The 19,021-nt window shown below is 36.9% G+C and overlaps 1 protein-coding gene across 1 annotated transcript; it reads right to left on the reverse strand.

Moving 5' to 3' along the window:
• Positions 1-838: 838 nt before the first annotated feature.
• Positions 839-17,228, reverse strand: LOC136709181 (ADP-ribosyl cyclase/cyclic ADP-ribose hydrolase 1-like). The gene is made up of 8 exons (XM_066684246.1): positions 16,935-17,228; positions 12,505-12,634; positions 11,875-12,010; positions 9,488-9,570; positions 7,962-8,035; positions 6,623-6,709; positions 4,194-4,277; positions 839-2,851 (listed from the first exon to the last, which is right to left on the reverse strand). The coding sequence occupies exons 1-8, from the start codon at positions 17,147-17,149 to the stop codon at positions 2,794-2,796; spliced, it is 867 nt and encodes a 288-aa protein (XP_066540343.1). The 5' UTR covers positions 17,150-17,228; the 3' UTR covers positions 839-2,793.
• Positions 17,229-19,021: the final 1,793 nt, after the last annotated feature.

Raw genomic sequence — 19,021 nt, forward strand, 5'->3', positions numbered from 1 at the left:
AATTATTTGTAACGCAGAGATAAAAAAAGGAAACAGTGACCTATTTTTGTCTAATACTGAAAGTTTCACACGACTTACTGAAAATGTCAAGGTAGAGAATAAGCTGAGACATGAGGATGTGAATCTAGTCATTTCATATGTTGAGGTACACTACATTACCATCAGTGTCTAAAAAGACATTCTATCTGGTTAATTGATTAAACTTGGTTGTTAAAAGACTAAACATATTAACACATATTTAAATAAGCTGACACAGTTGATATCGACTGATGGAGAAGACAAAGGTGAATATTCTGTAAGACCTGAGGTTTAACAGTGCAGGTGGATGTTGGTTCACTGTTTAGTAAACAACAGGTCACTGTTACCCTTTTTATAAATGTATTATAAATGTATTATAAAATATATTAATGACTTTTAATGTGTTTACAACCTGATTAATAACCATTAATACAAAATTGTAAACCATTTATAGACCTTTATTAGTGTAGTTCTAAAGTGTGTGTACCAAAGTCGTTGGTGCTGTGCTGTTTGCTTATTCTTGTGTCCTTGCTCTCAGCCCATGTTTAAATTGGTAACCTTGTGAAAAAAAGCTATACGTATTCTCCCCTTGTCCGTGTGGGTTTCCTCCAGGTGCTGCAGTTTCCTCCCACATTGGTGACTCAAAAATTGTCCATAGGTGTGAGTGTGTGTCTCCCTGTGAAGGACTGGTGCCCCCTCCAGGGTGTGTTCCTGCCTTGTGTCCAATGATTCCAGGTAGGCTTCAGACCCACCGTGACCCTGAACTGGATAAACGCTTACAGACAATGAATGAATGACTGTTTTGTAATATATTGCCATATGCAAAATGTTATAGTTTATTGACAAGTTGCCCTGAATACAGACAAATATATTAATAAAGCCAGGGTTCACATAAGTCAGGGTTCTTAATGGCACATTAACGAAAGCAAAATGATCAAACACAATTCCATATTACAATGGGCAATAAAAAAAAGAAAGCTAACATAGGTGTGTTCCTCTTGGGTATGCAGCCCTCTTAATTACAGCGCTGTGAAATTTACAGTAAAGTATTTTCAAAGGTCTCATGGGGTTCTCATATACATACAATGGCTGACAATCTATCATCACAGTATCTTTGTACAAAATGAGCTCCATCCAACAACTCTTAAGTTAAACTCTAAACATTTTAGGTAAAATAAGTCTAAATATAAAATCACACATCCCAATATTTAATGTGTCCACCTCCTTTTTTCTGATTTCTGTTCTTCAAGAAATGTGTAAAGTTATTTTTTACACCTCTGTATTGTTAGGTGTAAAAAAATTGAGTTGTTAGTATTTTCTATTTTTCAAGTAATCCCCCAAAGAATCTGACCTCAAGGTGACCAGTTCATTGCTCTCTAAACACCAGCAGCTTCTTTGTTTAATTTCTTAATTCCCTTCTATTTTTATCAAGTAAGAAGGAAATTAAGTGCTTAATGACCACAATGATTTTACCTGGACATTAAATAAAAGAAGAGGTCTTTGATTTTGGCACAGTACTTGTGAATCTTGCCATGTCCAATTTGCTGGCTTTAGGAAGACAAATAAATCCTCTTATTTCACAGATTAAGCAGTTCACACTAATGGATTGTTACAAACACATTGAATTGATCACATTTATAAAGTAAAAATGCTGTAAAGTAAAAAATCTTAAGCTAACACATAACCGGCAGAAAAATTGCAATGTTTTATAATGGATAAATGCAAACACATCAGCTAAATAAGTGACTTGTGTGTGGATTAAAAACATTAGAGGTAGCTTAGGGCTACATAGACTTGGTGGAGTAAAGAAGTTCAGTATAAACTCTTGATAGGCACAGCTCAATCAGAATCTGCTGCAAGATTTTCCAGTAGCCTACTGACACAGTAGAGGCTTTCAAATAATATGAAAGCCCATTAACAAAACAATATATTAACTGAACATGATTTCAGTTTGTAAACACATAAACACTCATCTAATCTTAGCCAAGTGACTACATGATTAGACAATACCCAGTGCAGTGAGAAACCTGCAGCATTTCCACATTATACTGACACACAGTAGCCCCATGTATCAGCGATTCTGTACTAAATCTATTTTAAACATGGTAGTCCCCTCATTAATTTTATCTGAGATAATAAAGTAAATTTATCTTAATTCCATGAGATTCACTTCACAGAGATATTATCAATAAACTCTGACCTATCTGTTATTACAATTGACTTATGCTATTTACCCTTATGTGTTAGTATTTCAGAAATAATCATGCTGTAGGAAGTCAGCATACACAGAGACACTATTGTGTAAGTGTAAAATTAAGGCAAGTAATAAAACCGATCTGAAATTGCTGGTGTAGGAGTGCTACTGGCTGTTTGGCTGCAAATCGACAAATGTTAAGTAGTCTCTTGTTTGATGGCTTAGTTAATACTCTAAATTCTGGTTAATTCAGATAGATCTACATGCACTTACTATTATTCGGATTTGCACTGAAGAAGGAAGAATTAAAACTGCTGATACTTTTTTTCTGATATTGCCATGCAATCATCACTCATCGGTCATACTACTCACCAATTGATTGACTCATAAAAAGAAAATCTGTTATATTTTAAGACATCTAGCTGTTGTCTTAACTGTCTCTCAGTGAATGACTAGAATTTAACATTCGAATGACAGGCAACATTCAAGAATCAAAGAAGACCAGGCAAAAGAATCCTAAACAAAGATGAACAGTTTCCTTTTACAAATGCTGCTCAGCTGTGACACTTCTCAGCAGCGTTTCAAAAGCAGTCATTGCAGGGGATGTCGAGATTTGAAATGCAGTTTTCCACTTTGCCACTATAATTCAAGAAAACACAATTATATTCAGTACTAATCAAAACACTCATATGGGAAACAAGTATACCTGAAGCTAATTATTATTTGCCCACAAATACATTAAATCACCAAAAACAGCAATTGTGTGAGTACTCAGTATGCATGTACGAATAAATCACATTCCCTGTCTACTACTCAAGATTTCCTCTCTACTTCTAGTAACCCTAATCATAGGCAGAGCTCAACGTGTGCCTTCAAACTAAATTCCTTCAATCAAAACAATCACACTTTGAAAAACCTTTCAACAAAAATTGAATAAAGCAAAGGTATGTCACTGCTTTTTGGTGCTAGCATAGCACTTAAGAAATCTTATATTTTAACAGTCAACACTATTGTCTTAATAGTATTTTCAAACTGTTGCTAACATAATGTAACTGAAAACTTCAGCATGCTTGGACTGTCTAATTATGTTAGCTAAAATACTCTCTGAACTAGCATTGTGCTAAGTGACCGGGAGGGGCCTAATGTAACAGATATTTGATCCTTAAAAATATGCAGATTGTCTTCAGTCCCAAAGATCCTCTCCTTAGGACTAGAACACCTCTTATTATGGAGGTGGATTATTATCCCAAGATATTAATATAATTAATTTGAGTAAAACGTCTCAGATGTTCTCTCAAGTAATAACAGGGAAAAGCAAATCACATTACCTATTCTGGCCTGTAGAGGGCATCAATGTGCCATACATAATTACCTTTATTTTGAACACTATTACATTTGTTTTATGGCTTACAAAACCATCTTTACACTAGCAACCCTTCCTCAGACACAGTCTGTTGTGTTTTAAAACATGTTTCAAAAGGCGCTCTTGTATAATACAACAAGTTTGATGGGAGAGCACTGAAACAATGTCTTTTTTTTTTTTTAATTTGACACTGAGCTCAGAAAGTTAATTTAGTGTAAATTTAAAGTAATGCTAACCACAGAATCAGCTTCCAGCAACAACGGACAATGGGTTTGTGGCAATAATAGTGAATGGCGTATTTGTGCCATCGACAGGCCAGAATGTGAAATGCACTTATGTTTTTTTTTCTACCATTGCCTGGAAAATCACGCTTTTTTCCCCCTTAAATGAATTACAATTACTAACCAGATGTGCTTGTATTTTAACTAAGCCAAGAACAGACTGTGAATAAAGAAGAGGAGGGACCAAAAATGTATTTTTTTTTTCAAAAACATTTGTGAACTATGCAATTCTTGTGAATTTTAAACAAGTTTATGTTTGTACAGAATTATACACTGCACAAAAGTGCACTACTTATGACTTAATGACAGATATTCTACATGATCACACTTTACTCACTAAGGAACTTGTCTGCAGTTTAATGCAATATTTGGATCCAAAGTATTTCGTAGAGTCTGGAATGAAGGGTTTGCACATGTGGTCCTAGTAACGAAAAAAGAAAAGACAACGTAAATGAGTAGAGACATCTAAAATAAAATGAAAGCATGTTTTCTGATGTTCATTGCAGATTTATTAGACTTGTTTATTTCAGTGGGTGAAGTGAAATCCCAGTCTGTCAGTCTTTTCACTTGTAGTATATCTGTGCTGAAAATGAGGTCACACTACTAACACATTGTAAATCTCATAATTATCTATTATGGACTGCACTTGGGAGAGGCTGTGCTGTAATTTATCTGCTGGCCGAAGTACTTTTGGACTACAAGACTTTTGGACTTTATTGGCTGCGGTTTAGTGAAGAATACAATGTTTTGTTAAACAAAAAACAAACCAGAATTATTCCAGGGTCAAAATGAGAATCAGTTAGAGATTAAAACAAATCATTTAAACATGCCACCACGTGTTTAAGGGCAAAATCCAAAGACAGTAGTTATATTGAGACATCTCCATCATGTGACCCCTTCAGGGATTCTGTTGGAGTTGGAGTTGGAAGCAGTGACAGGCGTGAGGGCTACCTGATCAGAGGGTTTCATAACAAATACGTGCTCATTATTCGGCAGTTTGTCTACATTTACTACAATAATAATTTGTTACTTTAGTTATTTCATAACTTTTATTAATCATATTATTCTTTGAGTGTTAACCAATAGATTTATTCATGATTAATCTCAATCATTAGATAATACGGGGCTGGCACGGTGGTGCAGCAGGTAGTGTCGCAGTCACGCAGCTATAGGGACCTGGAGGTTGTAGGTTCAAGTCCCCCTCCTGTTGAATGGTGGATTGGTGACTCAAAAGTGTCCGTAGGTGTGAGTGAATGTGAGGGTGTTGCCCTGTGAAGGACTGGTGCCTCCTCCAGGGTGTGTTCCTGCCTTGCGCCCAATGATTCCGGGTAGACTCCTGACACACCATGACCCTGAACTGGATAAGTGGTTACAGAAAATGAATAAATGGATTCATTCAGTAATTTCTCTGATTAATGGTTATAGAAATGCTGAGAAGCTTTTATTCAATCTGTGTGTTTAACTGAGATCCTACAGGCCATGACCGTAACTCCTTCCCCACACAGTGACAGAGATAAGCTTATACTCAGAAATAAATCTTGATAAGAACTGAACAAGGTCAGACTCTGGTCCTGAGATCCTTATACAGCTACGGGGAAAGCATTTACTGTCAGATTTTGTGACACTTCCAATAAGGTTAAAGCTCTAATTTTGCAAAGACATCTGGAGCCAAAATATCTCTTTCTTCTGATTGCTTCTGGCCATTATAAGTCTGCTACTGGAGTTTGTTAGACGCCAGATGGAACGAAGCCATACCCCATTTCCTCTCACTTACAGAGAACAATTTTGCAGACCTCAGACCCAAGCCATGATGTAGCATTTTATTTATTTCAGTTTTCTTTTATTCGTTATCACCTTTATTTCCCTTCATTTTCATTAATAAAAGGTCTTGACTTTTTAGTTCTTTGAGTAAACTGTTAAAATGCAGTTTCCATCTCCCATCATATTCTTCCAGGTTCAGTAACACTGATAACTGATCACTGATTAAACTGTTGAGTTATTTCATTATGGTGACACTCCCTACTTCTCTGGAAAGGCTTAACACTAGATGTTGAAATTTCTTTGTTTGAATTTAAAGGCATTCTGCAACAATTCGTTAGTGAGGTTGTATTAATTAGTCTTAAATCACAAAGGAGGCTCCATCTTATCTCAAAAGCATTGCACAAGTATTGCAATTACCACCTTTAAATTTATGATAAACCAAAACTGTCAGTAAACAGTAATGGGTAGCACAGCTGCCCTCTCCAAGCAAAAGACTCCAAGTTTAAAGCCTACATCAGAGACTGGGTTAAAATTACAAGATGCCAAATGCTGTAAATGTCTAAATATTTAATATAATATATAATAAATACATTCATTCATTCATTATCTGTAACCCTTATCCAGTTCAGGGTCGCGGTGGGTCCATAGCCCTCCTGAAATCATTGGGCGCAAGGCAGGAACACACCCTGGAGGGGGCGCCAGTCCTTCACAGGGCAACACACACACACACACACACAGTCACTCACACACTCACACCTAAGGACACATCGTGCTGCCCTATGATAAATATAATATAATCTAATATACATATTTAGTTGTTTACATTTTTTGGAAAAATCGCACATATATTATTTTCTCATGTTTATTAAAAATAATTGGTAGAATATGTCAGAATATCTCTACAAAAGGAAAAAGGGAGAAAGAAAAACACATCAAAGCCATCTTTTAACACAAAGAAGAGCCCGTGTTGAACCTTTTTATTTCAGGCCAAAGCTGGAAACTTACGTGTCTGTTTCTTTGGTGACGAGTAACACAGTCAAACCATCCACTTTATTGGGGTCCAAATTCTTCACTTCAATGCTTCCAAATACACTAAAGGGAATACATTAACATGTAAACAAAAACCAGACATGTAAATGAAGTCAAGGACCCTTATTGTTAAAACAATGGAAAAGTTTTCATACAAAACAAACTTTAGGCATAACCTTAAAATCCCTTATTTTACATTAACTTCCTGCACAGTATTTTAGACGTCCACTTTTGAAGTAAATGCCAAAAAGAATGAAGAATTATTTTGTTCTGGACCACTTTCTAAACTCTCTTTTTAGCTTAGCATCAAAAAAGCTGTTTAGGTTTTTTAGTGTAGTGAAATATATGTGGAAATATACAAATAATTGCTTCTGATGACATCAGAAAAAATAATGAATTTAAAGGCTAAGCACCAGCTCTATGAAAGTGTCAAACAAATAAATACAGTGTAATTTGAGTTCCTAACTTGTGTTTATTGATAGTCAGAAAACATGTTATTTCTTATTAATTCAAGGTATAAGGTTTAAAAGACCATGCCCCCCCCCACCCCCCATCGTTGTTCGGAAACTCTAATAGGCGTCTTGCCTGTGATAGTTATAATGTTATAGTGTCGGATCAATTCGAGTTCGACTTCGATCACATTTACAAGAATAACGGTACCTCTAAATTTGAGTTTAGCTTATTGCTAGGCTATTGTCATGAATAATGTTGGTTATTTAGCTAGATACTGTCATAACAGTCTTTACCGTGGCGTTGTTCAGCTGTTGTCCACCAGTGACGTCACGGTCATGTTCAAGAATTTCTGTAGCGAGCTCGGGTTTTTCCGTCAATTTAATAAAATTGTCAGTTTTAAAGCAAATTAAGCAGCTATTTTCATTTTAATTCATACTTATATAGGTCAGTAACTACAATAATGTGAAATATTCATGGAGGTCCATTAAGTGGTGCTTAGCCTTTAAGCACGGACTTTAGAGTGAATGACATAATCTCATATAACATCTAATCTTTATATAAAGAAAATAAAAATTGCTTTTAACTTTTCATGCAAGTTGACTGATATATATTTAATTGAAAGGAGCAATAAGCCATTTGAATTTTGAAAAAGCTAATTGTTTCTGACATGATGTGGCCTGAAGGTATCCAAGATTCTGTACCAGGTGTATTTTAAACATGGCTATCCCCATGTGGGAGACCTGCCCTAACTAGTTCACACTGGAGTATATACTGGTTCATTGTGTACTTGTGTCATTAAAGAAAATTAATTATGTAAAATTATAAAATAATTATCTTGACAGTAAGCAGATCTTGATTATACCCGGTAGTGGAAAATGGCAATTCCAGGGATCCATTGAGCATTGCAGACACATTCCCACATGCTGTGACTGCAAACTGGAATAAAATGAAACAATTTAGGGTTTCTACACTCACGACATTTTTAAAATCACAAAATTAGTTTTGATATTCTGACACTTGTAGGGAATCTCTTAGGCAATGTTACCAAGCTGGGAGTGTGAAGGCAAATGCATGCTGCTTTTTATGTGAAGCCAGCACTTCTTTTCAAACTGTACTGATGCACTCAACCCACTTGAAGGAGAAAGCTAACAAATGTAAAGAGACGTAATGACACAAAAAAATAAATCAGCAAGTTTTTTGCTGAAATTTGGGAGCTGCTAAATATTACAGGTAATGGATAAGATCCTGAGGAAATGCTGCTCTCTCTGGTTTGTTTACATTCAGAAGCTTTGCATCTTTTAAAAGCAAACAATATTTGTAAAGAAAAAACAGCTATTGTTTGTACATGGCTGAAACATAACTTTTCTGTAAGTTTTTATTCACTGATTGAATTACCACAGAAACACATATGTAACTTGAGATGTTTAGTTTTGTAGCACTTTTGGTCTGTGTTTACTTTTGTACCGTTTGTCGTCTCCCGAGTTTGACATGTCCACATTAAGTAATCCGAAATTGCAAAAATAACTCAATAAAATATGCTTTTAAAGTTTAATAGATTTTAAAATAAATAAATAAAGATAAAAACAAACTAAACCCATACAACACTCTTGCCAAGGCTGCTGACCGCAGGGAGAGCTATGTAATGTGTCTCCACTGTATCTAAGACAAAGGTTCTTTGACACAGAGTTGTAAAGGGAAATCTGTTGGACCTTGAATGCTAATCAATAACACACTGTTTCCTGTTTTAGGATATGGAATGTGATCTATGTGTGTGTGTGTGTGTGTGTGTGTGTGTGTGTGTGCATTACACTCAAGAAGAAGAACCCTTACTTGAGCATGTCCATTGTTATTATGATATACATTGTTCTATTAAAGTAAGTGTTAACGTAAGCTAACTATGCAGCTAAGCATTCCAACTTTATCTAGCTGCTATTTAGTAGTGACTGGACTAAACCATTATGCTTTCTGTGACTCATTTGCTATCTTTCTTTTTTACTTCTTTATTTCATTATGCCATTGATCTGTTGCTTCGCTATTTTCTTTTCTGTGGTGGAGGACAACTTGGACAGTCTGGATACAAGTTGGTTTGCAGGAAACGAGTCCTGAGATTAGATTTTCTGGAAATAAGAGTACCCAGTTTGCTGTGCAGTAGGAGGTTTTAATTCTTGCCATAACTATTGGTTGGCTGTATTTTTTTTTTAAAGATTTTACGGTCAGTTGCTAAGTTTGACAAAATCACTACTCTATACAGAAATGAGATGTAATGAACATTTAAATGGAAATGGTACATTTGAGGACATGGGGTCTTCAATTTTCAGATTATAGTGAATAATTATCAATGTCAAGTTTAACATGGCTATAGATCAAACTGAAATCGAGCATACTCACATTAGCTGAAGCTCGAATCCAGAAAGAGCGAACTGGGTTGTTCACACATTCTGACCACCCAGGACAACCTGTGGTGAAGATTTCTACAGAAAAAAAAAACATATGTATATCTGACATGTGAGAACACTGCACAAAAATAGCAGGCGGTTGAAGATGTAGGTAAAGATGTAGATAAGACAGATAGAACAGGAAGCTAGCAGATTAACTGTCCCAGGTACATTTAGGAGGACATTATAACAATCCCAAGGACCTTTTTTTTTGACCTCAGAGTATCGGGACCTCAGTCTCATCTGAAGGTCTGGATCATTTTATCAAGGACAGTGTCCTTGAGACCACACAGGTTAAATACTAACATTGCTCTTAAGTTACATGAGGACACTGCGCAGATTAGAATCTACAAAATTAGGAAATTACACCAAACAATAGTGGTTTAATTTTCTAATGAATGCAATCAAGACAAGCCACTAACTGTTACGTTTGAACCATATTTAATTTTTTTGGTCAGAGGTTAGAAAGGAAGAACCACAGATGTAGCCACGACCCTGTAGAGAAAGGATCAGCTGCTATAGACATGGACATTTGGTACCCTCACATGAAAAAAAATTCAACACCGGTCAACAGGTATTTGACCCAATTTTCCTAGAAGGCTCAGGTTTGAAGGGTGTCTTCTACAGACTGCATTTTTCAGCTCTTTCTGGTTATGTTCAATAGGATTCAGTTCAAGCTCATAGAAGACCATTTTACATTAGTCCAGTGTTTCATTCTTAACCACTTGAGTGCTTTTAGTTGTGTTTTGGGCTGTTATCCTGTTGGAGGCACACTGACCTTTGCCTGAGACAGAGCCTTCTGACACTTTTCAGTACATTTCCCTCCTGAATGCCTTAATAGTCTTGAGATTTCATTGTGCCCCGCACAGATTCAAGGTACCTCATGACAGATGCAGCAAAGCAGCCCCCCAGATTTAACTGAGTAGGCATGGTTTTCTTTTCTGTGCAAGATCTTTTTTTTTTGCCTGTGAGCATAGAGCTGATGTGACTTGCCAAAAAGCTGCAGTTTTGTCTCATCTGTCCAACGAACATTCTCCCGCATTCTTCCATTCAAGTGGCTTGTCAACATGCATTTTAACAGTGAAGTCCTTCTGGATCTTCTTCCATGGAACCCACTGTCATTCAAAAAGTCACAGATGGTGTGCTCAGGTACTAATGCACCTTGACTTTGACATTCAGCTTTTTTCAGTTTTATTTCGTTGGAAGTTTTCTTTGGATGTTTGCCTACCATTTGTCCCATCCTTCTGTTCAATCCGGGGTCAAATTTCCTCTTGTGACCGTGCCCATAGAGGTTGTCTATAGTCCCATAGACCATAAACCTCTGACTTATATTTGCAGTAGGAACATCATGCTGCTTGCAAATTGTCTATATATATATATATAAAGACAATCTGCAAGCAGCATGATGTTCCTACGACTGAAAATATAAGTCATATATATATATATATATATTTCCTCCGGGTGCTCCGGTTTCCTCCCACAGTCCAAAAAAACACACGTTGGTAGGTGGATTGGGGACTCAAAAGTGTCTGTAGGTGTGAATGTGTGTGTGTGTCTGTGTTGCCCTGTGAAGGACTGGCGCCCCCTACAGGGTGTTTTCCCCGCCTTGCGCCCAATGATTCCAGGTAGGCTCTGGACCCATCTCGACCCTGAATTGGATAAGTGGTTACAAATAATGAATGAATGAATGAATGAATATATTGGCGACTCCAAAGTGTCCGTAGGTGTGTGTCTGTGTTGCCCTGTGAAGGACTGGCGCCCCCTACAGGGTGTTTTCCCCGCCTTGCGCCCAATGATTCCAGGTAGGCTCTGGACCCACCGCGACCCTGAATTGGATAAGTGGTTTCAGACAATGAATGAATGTTTTTTATCATTATTTTTCTAGAGGTACCCACCAGTCTGTCCAGGCCATGATAGAATATTTTTGTAGAATAAGCAATGATTTATCACTTTTCACACTTGCTTTGCTCTACTATGACATACCAAAGTAAGCAGCTGTACATGGGAAAATTGCTTTCATTTTCATCAATTCCACAGTTTTAATGAGCTTCACAAGCTTCAGCTGTCTATGCTTAATCAAGAACAGCCAAAAATATTCTTGTTCCTTGCTGTTCAGCAAGGCATCATCAGAAAGAGTAAAACACTATTAAGAATAAAATGTAAGTAATAAAGTTCTGTTTATATTAACAGAATAAAATAGTATTTAAAGCTTAATCTTAGTTAATTTAATACTAACATACTAATATATTCCCTTAAAGCACAAGCAGGAACTGGCATTATCACTGAGGTGCCCTCCTGTTTGTGCACTGCTTTAATCACAGATTTGAACTTTGGGCCTACCTTGGCTGTTATTTTTGCTGCACCATGTCAATTCATCAAATAGGAATCCAAGAAGTGTGTCCTCCAAGGTAAACAGACATTCTCTGTTGTCTGTAAACTCATGTACCACAGTTTTTGTTTTGCTCCAGAACAACATCTACATATTCATAGAGAAGACGATAAAAGATTCAAATTAGATTTTTCATACATTGTGTTTCTGTAAAACTAAAAACAAAGAATTAAGTCAAATATTTATGTCAAATTGGATGTGCTGACTCTGGCTTAAGTCTCCTAATGCTCAGATATTTCTCCTGAGAAAAAGAGCCTGGAATTTCACCTGTGCCTCCACCTGAATTTCACTTGAGGTCTCAGTAAAACCTCACACTGCCCTCAGATAATAATACTCATGTTTATCTGCAACTGAACTTAAAATAGGAATATATATATAACTATATAACCCTATACGCATTTCTTGTATTATTTTTAGCTGGAATACCTCGTGTCTCCTGTCTCTTGGGTGCTATTTTTTCCTGTATTCTGAATGGAGAGGCTAAGCTTAATCTCTTTCCAGAAAACAGACCCTAAGATAGGCTTGTAAAAGTATCTGTGTTTATATATATATATGTTTTATTGTGTGGGTTATGTTCTTACAGTACCACAGAAGACATGATCAGTAACTGAGTTTATTAGAGGATCATATGCCTCGGGATGAACTTCACATGGGTCTTTCCCCAAGTAGGCCTGCTCAAATGCACCCCAGATTCTCTCACAGTCATTTACACTGCAAAACAAAAGTGAGAACAAGCATATTTTAATGATAACCAAGGAAATCTGTTTTCAGATATGGGTGATTTTGCTGGGGGGCTTTATACCCACCTATTTAATGTTTGACATTCAGCATAGTGAACTGAGTTCATGTGCATATTCTTTAGAGTGTCCCCTGTTGGAGATGATACCACTTAAGTGTGCCCCACTGAACAACTGCATCCACAATCTTTGCAATTAAAGTAGCTGATTCACTACATACAAGGTATATTCACAAACTTGTGGACTTAAAAAATATTTGTGTCATTATAACTGCAGCACGATATAAACAAAATACTATATTCAATACTTTATTTCTATATATTAAAATTCCCTTTTGACCTTTGGCAAAGGATAGGCCAGTGTTACAACAACAATTAGCAAACTATACAGTGCACGTGGAAACCCCTCTAACTGATCTCCCTTTATCATAATAATTTAAATGAAACTTATCCTTAATGTCTAATGCAATGGGACTTCTTCTTTTTTTCCACTTAGTGTTCCATATAATGTTCCAAATAAGTCTCCCAAGAAGTTTGGGGATGTCTGACCTACTCTTTTTACACAGATTTAATTTCTGTTGTATGTGCAGTTTGCTTTTATATAAATAGTTAATGATTAACAATATACCACCCTTGGCAATTATGTGTAACTATTTGTCATCGTACACTGTAATTGTCCTCTGCATTTAAAGGCAGTTTACGTCATTTTAATCTAATACATATTTTATGAAATTCAGACAATGGTTTCTCATAATTTTTTCTAGTTTTCCAGTGTTTATACAAAAACCTGGCTCAATAAATGGGAAATAAATTAATTTCTTGGTCTGAAATGGCTCAGGCTTTTTCTCGGTGGTGCAGCAGGTAGTGTCGCAGTCACACAGCTCCAGGGACCTGGAGGTTGTGGGTTCGATTCCCGCTCCGGGTGACTGTCTGTGAGGAGTTTGGTGTGTTCTCCCCGTGTCCGTGTGGGTTTTCCTCCGGGTTGGTAGGTGGATTGGCGGCTCAAAAGCTACCATATATATATAGGTATGAGTGTGTGTGTGTCGGTGTTGCCCTGTGAAGGACTGGCACCCCCTCCAGGGTGTATTCCCGCCTTGCACCTGATGATTCCAGATAGGCTCTGGACCCGCCGCGACCCTGAACTGGAAAAGCGGTTACAGATAATGAATGAATGAATGGTTGAGGATGTTGTTCAATTCCTGTTCCACAGGTGGGTAATATTTACTTTATTTTGCTCTCAGAGATTTACTTAATTTACTTAATTTAATATGGAACTAACTTACGCCACTAACGTTCCATGAAAGTAAACACAAACTGAAAGTGTTACAAAACTAAACAGCCTATGTTACAAATTAGATTTTCTAGTCATTTAAATGGTGAATAAAAACTTGCAGACACGTTAAACTTCAACCACGAACAAGGTCCACTCAGCTTCTTACTCAAACCTACCGTTCTACCTTAAAAAATGTTGAGCATCTGAATGAATACAAACCTTCGGGTTGCTGTGAGAACAGTTGTTCTCAAGAGTTGTCTATGTTGCCTTTAGCCCACACACACAAACACACACACACAAGAAAGCAAGTAGTGTACTGGGGCAGTGAGCACACACACAAAAACACATGGAGCAGTGGGCAGGGGTTAGATTAGGTCATGGATTGAGGAAGGAATACAGCATTGCTCCTTCACTCCACTGGCCCCCAATTTTCCTGTGGGTTTTTATTGGCGACCTTCCAGTCCCAAGCCCACTTCTCTAAAAATTAGACCAAAGCTGCCCCAGTTAAGGATGGCATGACAAGGAAAATATACTGTGCATTTTATAGAACCTATTTCCAAGAAAATTGTTGCAGGTTTGAGGAGAAAATGACTCTTGTTTGTACAATAGCTGAACTTTAATTTGTCCGTAGGTTTTCACTCACTGTTTGAATTACCACAGACACTCGTCTGTATCTTGATTTGTGTGTTTACGTTTATGCAGTAAGCAGTCTCCAGGATTTACAGTAGATTCACTCTCAAAGCTGATGTTTCCACAAGGGTTCTTTAGTAAATAATATGGTTCTGAACACTTGAATAACATTTTGCATGATTTAAAAGTTTTTTTTTTGTTTCAGACTGATGGAGTATGACACAGACTGATGGAGTATGATACAGACTGATGGAGAATGGGCTATAGATGGATCTATATATCACCTTTTAGAAAAGGGTTCTATATGGCTTTAAAAACTGTTCGAAAAGAATAGAACAGAAGACTAAGAAAAGGCTTGGTCTTAAGGGTGTGCTTCCAGGAAACAATATTTAAATGAAGGCTAGTAAACTGGCACTTGGATTCAAGCCCAGCACTGAAGCTGATTCACCAACTCTGCTCAAATATCTGCACACTTAAAAAAGATGCATTTACAAGGGTTCTTTAGTAAATGGTTCTATACAGTACACTGAACAAACGAAGAACATTTTGCCTGATAAAGGGTTCTTTGCATTACAAATGGGTGCTTCAGATTGATAGAGTATGTGCTATAGATGGTCTTGTGTTGTGAACAGTGTAAGGGAAAAATACATTTCAAAGACAATAAAAATATCCAAAACATGTAAAATAATGTCTAAATCAAACATCATAACTGATCTAAGATCTAGACAATGGGAGGAGGACTTATCATTGGCCCCTGATTCTGATTTCTGGATTGAGGGGTGTAATAATAATCACAGCATTACCAGCAGTGCTAACCTACAACTCATTCTGTATAAATCATCCATGGGGTAAATTACACCACACACAAAATATTTAAAATAGGATTAACAAGCTTTCGGTACACACTGCAGTCGGAACACCAATGACAATTACATTCACACTGTGTAGTAGCGCATTTACTCAAATCTCATGTCTTTTCCAACCGTACCCATCCATCACCATCACTCTGTCGGCTAGGAGACATATCAGCAAACAATGTGTTCACTACAGAACACAGCAAAATACTTTTTATAGCGCTATCCTCACGAAATGGATGACAATATATAACTCTGGCATTAATAGAAAAATCTATTAATGTAATTTATGTCAATGGAAAAACTCTCAAAATCCATCAACAACAAAAACACTAGTAAAAAAAACAATTGTGACTGACTAAAACTATTATATTTCTTCCATTTTGTTATTGTTTAATAACAGAACATTGGAATTTTAAAAAATCAAATCAAATAAAAATATTGTATATCTGTGATTTAATGTTTGGTACAAAAGTAAACAACAAAATGAACATCCTCCAAGAGTGGTGATTCCACACTATTTGCCAGGGGTTGTATATAAATTTGATTTGCTTTTACTGCTTTGAATTCTTACAGTGTAAACACTGTGTACCAGAGACCATGTTCTTCAAGATTGCAGTGAGTTTTCTGGTAACAGTTTGATTGATATGGAGAGAGATTAGTCTCAGAATACATATGTGTAAGTCATATTACCCAATTTGACAAAAATCACAAATATGTTATACTACTCACAAATAAATAAATCATAATGTTTATGTGAAAATGAATTTATTTGTTTAAAGGTTAATTGCATATATTTCTAGGGTCAGTCTCAAATGAAAAAATGCATTTATAAAGTGTTTTTTTTTATATAGAATACTTTATCTGGCTTATTTTTTGGGAAAAAAAAACAAAGTCGATATTTTTAGACATTTCTCAATATTATAAAATACTATTCGGATTGAGATATTATAAATAAATGCATCTTAAAATAATCCTAATATATCAAAATATTGAGACATCAAAATATTGATATAAAAACGTTTTTAATGTGGTTCTAACGGGCTTCCGTGAGTCCTGTGATTGACTTGTGATTAAAACTAATAAATCAAGTTTAAATAAGTGAAAGTCCCTTCCATGTTGGCATTTTTTCCATCAGAAGCTACCCACAAGCGCGCGCACGTTCTACCGTAAACAGCGATGTACACGCGCACGTAGAAACCTTTGGCGTAGGTGGTGTGACTGGGTTTGGGGATGATCCGTTGAACTCACTGGAGATCAGTACCAACAAACTGTTTTTCGTAGACACGGAATGCACTTGTACAATACTGCTAAATTACAAACCATGTTCCTATAATCACCCCTACCACCAGTGTGAGTCCACTCTAGGTTTTCAAAACAGCATAATATAAGAGACATAAATCATAATCACTCACTTGTTTGTGAGACGTTAAAAAGTACAAATGAGTTATTTCTGTGACTGTTGAATATTTAAAAATGTTACAGAAATTTGTTTAACCTACTCAGCTCTACCCTTACCTTGTAAGATTAGCGTATTCCTTTAGGTACGTCTTACACCTGCTAATAACGGTGTCCTTAAGAACTTCACCGGAGTTTGTGGCGCGATTCAGGGTTAGTCCCAGGACAACAGCGAACACAATAACTGTCAGAAGCACCACAGCAACGCCCAACAGCAAACAGCGTTTTCTCTTCTTTCTCTGACTATTGTCTCGAGAAACGTCTTCGTACGACATGTTTACTCCGAGAGAGAGAGAGAAAATGAGAGAGAGAGACTGAGAAATATAGGCGGGATGTTTTTGACGCTCTGAGCCAAGGGCAACTAGCGAAGAGATTAATCTTGTTCGAGATGAAGTGCGCCTCGCCTTGGTGGTCAGCGAAAGTAACGGTTGCAGTTGGGAGGGGAGGTTAGAACAGAGCCGTCAATACGGACAGTAGCCACCTGCAGCTCACGTGAGCTCTGGCAGATCTGAACTACATTATATTTAAGATAATTAAGTAAACACTATATATATATATATATATAAGGATTAAGCTCTATCTTCTTCATCAGGCTGTCTCTTTTCTCCCGCAGCTCCTGGGGAGCAACTGCAGCGGCTGACTCTGGAGCCTGCCACCTCGCACTCATGAGATTATAACGCCATGGGTCATCCTCACATACAGGCACAGACGCAAATTAGACAAAAATTTCTGACTGACATACACTGAACCAAAACCTGAGGTGATTGGTCTGCACGGCGTAAGGTGAAATCGATAGGCTTGTTCGGACACTGTGCAGACCGATAGCCGTCTGTCATGTCATGAAATAGTGTGAGATCTGCCAGAGCTCACCTGTGCTGCAGGTGGCTACTGTTCGTGTTCATGGCTGTTTTGTACCCTGGCTATATTCGCTAACCACCAAGCGGTGCAGTTCATCTTGAACAAGCATGATGTTAAGGGATGTTGCCCAAAGAGCTCTGTAGATATTTTTAAGGAGTTTGCTGTGTTCTCCCCATGCTTGTGTTTGTTTCCTCTGTGCTCTTTCCACAGTCCAAATACACAGGATATTAGGTGGACCAGCTATGCAAATGTGTACACAGGTGTGTTCCCTTTACAGAAAAAGAATGAACAAATAATGTATTCGTGCCAGATGCAACAGGACACTTTTGGAGGTCTTGAGGAGTCCCTTTCTCGATGGATCAGAGATGTTTTGGCTGCAGGAAGTGGGCATATACAATATTCAGCAGTGTGTAGATTCCTATTTCTGCAACATAAAACTATACCATCACAATTACTACAGAAAACAGTACAGTCACTTGGAAGAAAAAATAAATAGAGCCCAGACTTTCAGGCTTTTTTTTTTCATATTTCTTGCCATTATTTGTAAGTATTTTTGGGTTAAAATCACATATGTAACATAAACATCACAACAATTTTGTAATATATATTAAGCATATTGTTTTTGAAATGGGATCAGAAACACACCTTTAGAATCAAAAATTTGCTTTAAAAATAAGCAGTTCTATGGCCCCTTTGTACTCACCAACACATCATCATTCTGTCAGTAAGGTCACACATGCACAATACTGACTCACTTAACCTCTAATCCTGTGTCACAACATCTGTGTGCAGCCAGAAAAACTTGCTTTCTGTATCTTGTCTGTTCTTCTGAAATTTGCAATAACGTTTTATAATAATGAATGGTATTCGACATTCAACAAGGAAATGACATTTCCAAAGAAGGGTGACCTGAAAGCAGAATCTTGTTTGGGCCGTGTTTTTACAAAACTCTCTTTGTTGCTACCACACCTCCATAATTTCTGCAGAAGTGACTGGCTATGTATCAGACAAATACTTTTTATGCAACAGTGCGTAGAAAATAAAAACAAATCAGAGATACAAATATCATGTTTGTATCATGTGCCACTTGAAAGAAGTCATTAAAACAACATTGGTGCAGTGATGAATAGCTGCGAAGGCAGTCTTTTAAAAAACTAATGTAGAAATTAAAGACTTAGTCAATGCAAAGGTGAAAAATTCACTAAAACTCATGGGAATTTATAAAGGTTTTATTTATATTGTACACATCTAACATTTCTTCTCAAACTCAGTGTGAACTTTGACACCCA

Source organism: Hoplias malabaricus, chromosome 1, assembly GCF_029633855.1.
Source record: "Hoplias malabaricus isolate fHopMal1 chromosome 1, fHopMal1.hap1, whole genome shotgun sequence".
Taxonomy (NCBI): domain Eukaryota; kingdom Metazoa; phylum Chordata; class Actinopteri; order Characiformes; family Erythrinidae; genus Hoplias; species Hoplias malabaricus.

Bases quoted from the DNA above. Each gene is read 5' to 3' on its own strand.
- LOC136709181 (XM_066684246.1), bottom strand. From the start codon at position 17,149: ATGTCGTACGAAGACGTTTCTCGAGACAATAGTCAGAGAAAGAAGAGA. The intron at 12,635-16,934 runs GTAAGGGTAGAG...TTTGTTTTGCAG, and splicing joins GAATACGCTAATCTTACAAG to TGTAAATGACTGTGAGAGAA. The intron at 9,571-11,874 runs GTAGGCCCAAAG...TTTTTTCTGTAG, and splicing joins CAGCAAAAATAACAGCCAAG to AAATCTTCACCACAGGTTGT.